Here is a 10,695-nt window from a genome sequence, read left to right as displayed (position 1 = left end):
AAGAATATCTAGAGCCCTGTGTTGTCGAGGACACTCCGATATTTGATATTGCTAATCCGGTTCCTGAGACGGTCATATAGTGGAACCATTATATACCTGTCAGATATGGCCCTTGTAGATTTCAAACTGTCACATATTGGAACTATTGTATGAACAAATTAGTCTACAGGTATATAGAGCTACCGCTGTGCAAATGATACACTTCCAATGACAACCACTTCCTATTTGAAGCGTTGACAGCCAGACATTGTGGCTATGAGCTCATTGCTAGACAATGCTAAGACATCATCAAGCTGTCCAAAGTACTGAATGCCTTTGTTGCCGGTAAAAGCTATCTTTTTCATTATTACTGGTGGAGGGGATTCAACGCCCCCTTGTGCCTGCTAGAGTGGTGGCATTACAGGAGACACTTGAAGATGGAGAGCATCTTTGCAAACTGAGCTAATTTAACTAAAGGCTACTTTTTAAATAGATAAACAATATTTCGGTGCGAGTGAGTTACCACACATTGGAAGAAATAAAGGATTCAAACTAGTTTTGCAGGGGTTTTATTTTTTATAAAAAATAGTGAAACAAGCATGATATAAATGAGGTCAATATAAGCACTTATGGTATCCATGTTCCTTGGTGGTAAGAAGCGCTGCGAGGTGCTCCTAGCAGTAGCTGCATCATAAATCGAGCACACGCTGTATCTCGAGCATACATGCAATATTTCAAGTGAAGTAAGCGTTTACATTGCAATTTAATTACAACTTCTAAATAGAATGCATGGCTTAGAAATAAGGAAATCGGAGGCCTTTTTGGGGTTACAGGCACGCGGGCTAACTCCGAGCAAAGAGTTAATGGAATAAATGCTGGGTTTTTATTGTTCGCTGAGCACCGCTGAAGCAAGCAGACAGCAAAACTCTTTGGTCAGCTAGAAGTCCACCAGCTGGAAGGAGGCCATCTAATTGTTAAAGCCACACAGAGCCACCATAATAGTTTCGTAATCTCCTTTGATATCATCCTGTGAATGTAAGCATAAAACAAACGATTTAGAGTCTAGAGCCACTAAACAAGCACAGCAAACAGAATGTGATGGCTAATGAAGAGCAGAGACCAAACTTCTGAAATGCTTTTGGTTTGTGCAGTCTGAAAAAGTACAATATAAATGCAAATAAAAGGGACCTGCTTGTTTGACCATCACTGTTCTTACAATATGGATATTAACTATTCACCAGCTTTTCCCTTGCTTCAGGATTGCTTTTGCCAGACTATTTCAATTCTGGATTATTTACCAGTGGAAAAAAAAAATATATGTTTTATATATATATATATATATATATATATATATATATATATATATATATATATATATATATATATATATATATACACACACACACACACACACACACACACATAAACACAAACATTAGAGTCGCCCTCCTGAGTCTAGACTAATTTTAGAAATCTATTTCTTAGAATTCACTTTCTGTTGCAATGTGTGTGCGTTTCTGTACACAAGCCACCTCTGCAATGGATCCTTATTCCTGTGGGCTTAGTCTCTCCAAGTATATTTTGCCTAGGACAAATTCTTTCTTATAAATCCTAGGGGTTTTTCAATTCATCTCTTTAGGGTGATCTCTGCATCGCTTTATCACAAGCGTGCATGTCCTTGTCCAGACAAGACTTGCAGTAAAAGTAAAACAAGTTAAAATGGAGCAGATTGTATCCACTGCGTTGCTTTCAAGCAAATAGTCAATTTGCAGTTCTCTCAAAAATGCCAGCTAGTTAATTTGTGGAAATTATATTTGCCTTCCTGTTGGTCCTAAAACTGCAGAGAAAATGATAATCTGATGCAAGCCTCTTTAATATAAATGTGTGCATTTAATTGCATCACTCCGAGTTCAATTGGAATACAGATACATGCATGTACCACCATTTGCATAGTACAAAGGATCTTTGTTAGGTCTTCAAAAATCTACTAACTTTGAGCGTCAATGAAGCGTGAATGACTATCTTTAAACCCCTTTCATTGAATACCAGGTTCAATTATGCCACAGATTAATAGCCGTTTAGCACTTGCCTGCCCTCTCCTCCTCTGTATGGTATGCAGGTTTAATTACCAATCTATCCTTATAATGCATGTGGCTCAGATAGGACGCCCTTTCAAAATCCCTCCTTTTCCTTCAGCATACAATATACATAAAGGCGGAACCTCCGAACATCAAAAATACATATGCCCACAAGCTTGCAGTTAGGCAGGTTTGGGATAGTAGCGCCTTAGCTGAGGCCGTTATTTCGGTGCAGTGCTGGGCGTTCCAAAGAGTGGGCGGGGCCGCATCGGCCGTTGAACATTCGCAGCACCAGCCAGGTAGTGCTCCGAACGTTCGCCGGCCGACGGCAGCAGCTATGAAGTTAGGTCTTCCAGTGCACTGATTGCAGGCAATGTAAACAACTCAATGGAACTTTAACTGTAATACATTGTCTGTATGATTCTATTAGGTTTGTCAGTGATGAGGAGCGACAAAATGTTTACAATATGTGTGCTTTGTATGAGCACTATAAAATGACTAACCGTGTTATAAGCAAAATAGAGATTTTGAAATTTAGTTTTGGTGGATAAGGGTTCCCAGCTGTAATTTATTTTGCTAAGATAGATGCACCTTGAGTCGCACCTTAAGAGTCTTACCTTTTAAATTCCAACTATTCATGTGATATACTTAAACAAGCTCCAATGTCCAGAAAGAAATATTTGATAAATTTAACTTTTAAAGAAAATTCCTTTTAATTCAAGTAACAAATTTGATACGGTAGAAGTTTCATAGGAACCCTTCTGTAGCTAACCCAGTGGCCATCTTTGCATGTATTTTTCTATATATTTTTATTTTTTAGTAGATCAGGTCAACAACGCAGTCTTGAGGCCAGCCAAAAAAGCAAATACAATAACAAAAAATAAAAATCATACAAGACAAACTAAGGTACAAATGCTGAAATAACAAGTTCGTGGAAATCTATTTTCAGTTCAGATTTAGCTCCTCAACAGCAATAGCCTATAATTAACAAAACCCCGACAACATTTGAAAGAGCAGGTAATAAGAATTCTATATTTCGTCTTCATTGATGTCATACGAGACTTTACAGGATCCATAAACCAACGATAATACGTAGAGAGGTCTCATTAGGGTAGTTCTGCAGAGCACCACCAGTGACAGAACGCTAGACTGTCAGTGCTTATAAATCAGTACACCTAACCTATCTGGTTTTTGCCTCAAACACTAAAGTGTAACAATTCTGCCCAATTGGGTTTGGGCTGAACAGCGCCTTAGAATAGGTCTGTGGAGGACAACAGGGAATGATTAATGAATTATGCAGATTGGCGTTCTGCTCCCCAAGCTTTTGACGCCTCAGTGAAATGATACAATGGTTTGATGTAGATGCATCATGGCACAGTCAACTGACCTAACGCCCTGGTGCTGCGGCAATATTACTTGCTTTTGTCAGGAAACCAACTAGTCATGTGCAATCTTTTGACCAAACAGTTCCCTTGTTAGAGCTTGCTCAAAGTTGGACAATGGTCAGTTCACTTAGTTGATTACCTCAATTTGCTAGCATATGGTATTGGCGCTCTCAAGGCTAAACAAGTGTCATTTCTCCGAGCCCCCTCATACAGGTGTTCTACTCAAAATCAGTCAAAATTGAGGAGATTGCTTGTGCATATGAAACAGACATTTAGTATGCTGGATTTAGGTAGTATAGTGCAAGTGCACCCAGCCGCCCCTGAATACATTTTTTTAGCTAGAAAATTCCTCCAATGGGTTTCATGTCACGGATAGGTGAAACACAATTTCAAGTTTAATTCAATTTTGCATCAAAGCCATGGCAGTGAGGGAAATAACAAACAAGAGTAGGACTTGCACATCTTCGAATCCTAAATTGGCACTCCTATTCTAAGACACATGGCTATTAAATCTCATAGCATAAAGGCAGCTACAGTTGTAGTGTTGAGCCAGGACTGGGAAGGAGTCTAAATGGTAGAGTATGATGAGATACTGAAGAGAGCAAGCCATGTGTGTAGCTGTGGTCAGTTCAGGAGGGCATAACTTAGTTGGAAGTGGGTGTTAGCAATGATATGGCATTTCGTAGAGAACGCAGAAGATCGAGACCAGTTTGCATGAGTAGTGTTAGTAAAAATATTTTACATGCACTTAGTTCGTGGCTATTTGGGGTTATGTTACCAATGATTTGATTAAGGGGAGAAGTGAAATATCGTATACTAGTAATTACAAATTGTGAGCTATAATGACCAAGAAAAGAACTCTGGTTAACATACAATTCATGAACCGGATATTAACGCAACAAGAATGAGCGAGGCAAGTAAAAAATAATGCAGAAAAGGAAATCTGTACTGGACATGTACCCTGCTACCTTTCATGTTTTAGGAGAAGTATGAGCATCAGCGACTATGGTGTAGATCAGTTATTTGGGATATTCATTAAAACGCTTCTTGACAGACAACTAATTTAGAGAATAAAGACAAAATACTTACCATAATAGCCTGGCGGAGTTCTATGCCATACTTCCGCTTGTAATGCACCTTGATCTCATCCATATCAATTCCAGATCGAGAAACCATGATTCTGATTAATTGTTTGTCACGAGTTCCAGATCCCTGTTTGGAGTGCAGGAATTCTTAGTTAGCTATATCATATTAATGCAAACCAACCTACCACATCAGTAGGCAAATTTACCTCCTTATTACAGGGGTGGGAATGGTAAAGGGAATACCAAGAATTGCACTGTTGCACGAGGCAGCTATATGCCTCATAAGTATTACTAGAGTACCCCTTATTCTCTCTCGACCCCAAACCTGCAGCGTGTGCAGCAGTTGGATGAGATCTCGCAGGATCTCTCCAAGCCCTGGAAGGTTGAACCAGGCCATCACAACACAAGAGCTGGCAGGTCCTACCACAGCCCAATAACCTGTTTTACTGCAGATCATGAATACAGCAAGCAGCAGACTTTGTTTACAACCTCCAAAATAATTGGTCAAGGCCATGCACATCCTGAGCTGCGCAGAGATAAGTAGGTACTTTTTGGAAGTAAATCATCATCTTCACTCTCGAGGGCGATGAAAAACGACAAATTCTTAAGTCTGAGAATTTCCTTAAGAATCAGATGAAATTATGTTTTTCACATACTTTAAAAATGTGTACTAAACATTTAAAAAGCCTCAAATGTTTTTAGCGGGACAATGTTTGTCCGTGTAGTGATCGCATATTAAACAAATATTATTTATTTTCGATGCTGGATGTGACTGTCCAGGCAATACAAGTAACTTAAGCAGATTGTCTTGTACTGGACAGAGCATGCGGAACACTGCTCCTTTTGGGGGTTGTAACTTAATGTTCCATTAATTATCTGCCACTTGCACGCCCCAGTGTTGAAACTAATGAAATGCAGGTGACCAGAAATGTCGAGTTTTTTTCAATAAAAATGGAAAACCTCTAACACAGGGAGATATAAAGTAGCCCCATGCAAGTTTTATACAATGTAGGCAAAATAGTCAAGAGTCGGATTATAACTATATTTCCTTTGACAGTTAATACAACATCTTTACAGACCATGCAAAACAAGGTACTTTTTAATCTTTCAATAGACACTCGTTATTCCTTTGCCAAGCAGCTGTTGGTGGATTTCTTAAATTTAGATGTAGAACTCCTCACTTATTTCATGGTTTATCCGGTAGGAACAGTCAAAATGGTGCAACAAAACACGGATAGAGCTTGGAAAAAAATTGATGTATCTATGCCACTACAGCAATTACTTTGAGTTGTACACACAAATTGATTTTAAAAGCAGTGTATATTATACACTTGGTTTCCTGAAGTCATGCGCCACACACGATGAAGAAATTGGCTAAAGAAACACCCTGGTGCAGCAAAGAGATCCACTTCATCTCCTGCTTACAGTACCGGAGTGAGATTTACTTTAACATGTTAGTATCCATTTCTTCATTCAATAATGAAATTATTCCCCATTGAGTTCTGTACTCACTAAAAAACCGGAATATAAATGTCCTAATGATCGGAGATTCGTCATGTTTGTATTGGTTTAGTTTTTAATTCTCTTCCTGTGTGGAATTATTCATCAAGTACCCTACCCTTGCACTTGGAAAGCTGTAGGCTGGATGGCATTCCTGGCAGATAATCTAACATTTTGAAGGTTCATAAAATATTGGCTTTTATTTTGATTTAGAGGGTCGATCATCTACTTTGAGTTATAATCTGCAAGCAGACAGAGGTTATAGAGTTGAGAGTAAAGTATATTACCTTCATAGACAAGTACAGTCGTTCAGCAAAGTAAGATGGCTTGCTTACTGCACATTGTGCTGCAAAATTAAAATGAATACATGAATATACTTGTAAACATTCATAATACTGGTACAGTTCTAAACTCAATGGCATTAAACAAAAGAACTATTCAACAAACAGGAATATTAAAATTGTCAAATCAATTATAATACGGATCATGGATAAGAAAATTCCTGTAAATAAGTAGGTTGCCATAAAACATATTTAAGGGGCTGATTTAAGGTTTAACTAATGGTACTCTGTCAGGGTGGCAGAGGGCCATACCTCTGCAGTCTTACTGGGCTACGCTCCATTAAGTTTAAAACTGACCACATGCCCAGAAGTCATCTCCATACCTTGAAGGAAACTGTTTCCACAGTGGTTCCCTTTAATGTTTGATGGATAGAATCTGTAGGTTGACAGCTGTTTTTTTTTTATTATTTCACTTTTAGATACAAACTCCTAAATAAGAAAGTAATGACCTCCAAACCTGGATTTTGCACTCAAGGTGGGTAAAATGGGTTCCCCTAGTCCCACACTGCCAGTTTTTTCATGATGGAGACTGGTAGAAATGAATAGATATTACACCTTCAAAGTTAAATAAGGCAAACAGTGTAAAATCCTTCCCATGGCCCCCGTACCCCATCAGAGAACGTTTTCCATCTAACAAGCCATAACAAAGCACCACCCTTCAATTCTACCACTTTCCAAGTCCGCAGCCATTTTCAAAAAAACCTTCTACACAACATATATAAAAGAAGCAGTCAAGGTCGGTCATTAAAATATGGTAGCTAAGGAGTAATGTCTGATACGCAGTAACATCAGCCTCACTGTTTAACTGATTTGATGGATGCTATGTTGCATTCCAGAATAATATTCTTTTACATGGCAATTACCACGGTTTTGTTCTATAGTAGAGCTATATCCAATGGGTGAGACTATTACGCAACTTCATGGTACTCAATATTTACTTTGATGGAAAAATGCTGAGTTGGCTCAGGAAAACAAAACTTCTGTCCTGCAATTCACACGCAGATATTAAGTGCTTAATTTGTGACTTCCTAAATCAATATTGTAAATTTACAGTGCGGACAAAGTATAGCAACAATATCGAATCATGGCTGACATTCCAGCAATAAATGGATGAACAATACTTATATTCCATAGATGAGCACTGTATTGACACGATTCCTATAAATAAAGAGCATTTGCAAAGTACTACTGCTCTGGTCAGAGAAACCTTGAAGCATGCATTAAAGTTGGAATAAAAGGTACATACCAATAGCTGTAAGGCATTTTTCAATATCGCCCTTTAGCTCAAGATCCAGGGCCTTGGTCATGTCATGTTTACTGTAGCTGGTATACCTCTGAAAGACTAAGTAAATAGGAGTGGGTTAGTTCAAGAAAAAGGAGAACCCTTGAAGTACACTTGATGCAGGACCATCATTCTCGTAGACAGAGGTGTTGATTACTTTTGATTCGTTTGAAGAATGTATTAGCCGTATGCCCAATGGGTACTGAGTTTTCATTTTTCGAGATAGATTAGTATGAATTTCCTTAAGTATGTTGTTTAACTCAATAAAAACTGTAGTGAATGGGTGAGAAGCATCACCTACACATACCCAGTGGTGAAAAGAATAATTAGCTTAGCAAGAAAGAAGAACCATGACTCAAACCGAGACAACAGTGCTTTGTGGTTTCCATAGTTTTTTAGCGGGTTGCACACTTGGAGCTAAAACTCTTAAAGGCCTCATCTGACTAGGAAAACAGAAAGGTGTCAGGGTAGTTTAGTTTTCTGGGGCCAGTGTGGCTAAAGGGCAAATAGGCAATACTTGTAAATATTCTCAAAGTACTTGGTAACAGAAGCCAAATCATACTGAACGCGCACTAAATTTGACAGGGAGTAGCCCAGTCTAAAAGTCAGAGCTTACTCTTGGAGCATGCAGGTGGCCAACCTATAGTGCAGGGGCAAATGTATCACTCACAATACTAAGAATCAAAGCAGTTATTTGCATTAAAGAATTACATTACTATTAAAAAGGTAACTAATCCTCACTTTAGAGCCAAGTGCAGCATCTGCTTCTGCCTGTTCTTTCGGCACACAGTTCAATACATCACTTAATTTCTAGTAAAGTTTTATGGGATGGCTTGAAGAAAGCCATGTGTACGGCAACACGGCTTGGCGGCAGATATACAGTTTGAGTCAATCATTTGTTGGTTAGGGTGTAGGCCTTAGTCAAAGCCAACTAGGAAAAATTACCAGCAGCCACGGCAGGTATACAAGTGTTCCTGCTGCAACCAATAGTTTTATAGGAGTGGGAGAACAGCCCTTTAGCAGCAGATGCAGGGTGTAGTGAACAGGCTCATGTGATCAGATGCAAAACAGAAGAACAGCAGCCACGCAGGTTAAAGCACGGGAGCGGACATGATCATATTCACAGAAAAGTGAATACATCAATGCAGGTGTAGCACACGGTCCTTGGCTGCAAAGAAACCCGAGAATGCAGCGTGCAGTTTATGAACTCACATGATCAAAGCAGAAAATGCAGGCTAAATGACCATTCAATATGCATCGATCAGTGCACACCAAGCCTTGGAGAAGCATCAGTTACTGAAGTTACCACAAAGTAAGAGCAAGATGAAGCATGCAAGCTTTTTCGATTACTCATGGGAAGAAGGCAGGTTCGACATGAAAGTGTTTTCAAGTTAAAAGTCTACTTATTAGCTCCAAAGTTCACAGACAATCTGAATGCTGAGCTTGCACTCCCACTATGAAGGACAGGTGCCCTATAGTAAGCCTCCTGGATTGTTCAGCAGTAGAGGTTCATCAGTCCTGGCTGGATAGTCATTACCCCAATCCAGGAGTCATAGAAGATTTTGGCTTCTGGTTCTCACCATCCTCTTCACAAGCATGCATCACTTCTTGTCCTCAAAATAGGACATTGGAAATGCACGAGTGTCAGCCTTCTACCAGCTCTAGGGTTGCTGACCCAAATCCAACATTGCAATCAAATTTAAAGTTAGCCTATAAACTTTAAGTGGAACCTAAAGAAATTAGAATGCATTTTTCTTTGAGTGAGTCACATCTGCATGGCCACTAGTTTCAAGAGGAAAGGTTCTTCTTGCTTCGTGTATTACACAGCAGCAATATCTCTAGGAACTTCGCACAGTAGTGTGGGGCAAGCTTCCAATTGAACACCTTCAGCAGCGACAGTCTTGCTTTTTGGCGATTCCTTCCTTGTGTATATGTTGCTTTGTCCAAGTCACAGGTTCACCAGATGAAACGGTTTGGCTCTGGCCTATTGAAAAAATGTCTGCTCTTATTCAAGACAAATATTTTTGTTTTTGGATTACAAGAACTTTTTAGACAGCTAAGCAGCTCAGTCCTTCCCACAGGCTACCAGGTATGATTACAATGCAAATGTATTCCAGTGTAGGTCAAAGAGGGTAATCACTGCCAAAAGGCTGGGCTATTAAAATAATCTGAAAATCCATGCCACTGCATAGTGTAGACTTTAACATGGGAAAACAACAATCGACCCTTAAAGTCCCATAGCCTGAACATGTGTCTCATAATAAATAAATCAGGTCCCCTGCTTTTATTGTAACTTTTAATAATCAGTAGATCAGATCTATCACATCACCATAACTGATTAATATAAAACTTGTCGAAGAGCCACTGAAAGGAGAACTTCGGTCTATAGGGAGCATTCTCACAAGCTACCCATCAGACAAACCTAATGCAACATTTGCAAATGTGTGCAGTTACAGGGAATCAAGTTCTCCCTCACCTCGGCTAACTCCTGCAACCAAGTCCATCTCCAAGCGTTCAAACTCCGCATCACAAAACACCATCACCCTGGGAGCAGCTCTGCTCTGGGCCAGACAAAAAAAGGTAACTTCAGAAATGCCATTGCAGACCACATTGCCAAGGAGGATGAAGAAGCTGGAGTTCAGCGCGAAGAGGACAATCTCAATTTCCACCAGGAGGACCCGACCAACCCGAAACATCTTCAACCTTTTAGAAAACCTGAACATACTTGGGACTCACGCGAATGAAAGTTCCCACCCACACTGCTGGACATGTCCTAGACTACCTTCACCACTACATCACAGAGGTCAAGTCTAACCACTCACCAGGGCAAACCACTCCCTCATCTAACTTGACCTATACCAAACCTCCCAGTTAAGAACCACTCTGACCAAAACCAAGTGACGAAACTGGAACACAATCCTCGAGTTAACTTGCAATACAGAACTCCAAACTCACTGCCCAAGCAAGGTCCATTGACAGCTTGAACAACCGTATCACCTCTTGTGGTCACCCTGGCACAGCTCAAAACCACTACCACCTCTCGGA

At 39.7% G+C, this 10,695-nt stretch overlaps 1 protein-coding gene across 1 annotated transcript in view; it reads right to left on the bottom strand.

Moving 5' to 3' along the window:
- Positions 1-532: 532 nt before the first annotated feature.
- LOC144818403 (annexin A1-like) overlaps positions 533-10,695 on the bottom strand; it is a 109,977-nt gene continuing 99,814 nt past the window's right edge. Inside the window, exons 10-13 of the mRNA XM_078675777.1 lie at positions 7,615-7,710; positions 6,315-6,373; positions 4,532-4,654; positions 533-1,006 (exon numbers count right to left, since the gene is read on the bottom strand). Coding sequence (XP_078531903.1) covers positions 947-1,006; positions 4,532-4,654; positions 6,315-6,373; positions 7,615-7,710 — 338 coding nt within the window. The 3' untranslated portion in view covers positions 533-946. The remainder of the gene's footprint in view (positions 1,007-4,531; positions 4,655-6,314; positions 6,374-7,614; positions 7,711-10,695) is intronic.

This window comes from Lissotriton helveticus, chromosome 2_1, assembly GCF_964261635.1.
Source record: "Lissotriton helveticus chromosome 2_1, aLisHel1.1, whole genome shotgun sequence".
Lineage (NCBI taxonomy): Eukaryota > Metazoa > Chordata > Amphibia > Caudata > Salamandridae > Lissotriton > Lissotriton helveticus.
The sequence above is the reverse complement of the archived record's forward strand: the minus strand, read 5'-3'. Positions and strand labels throughout refer to the sequence as shown.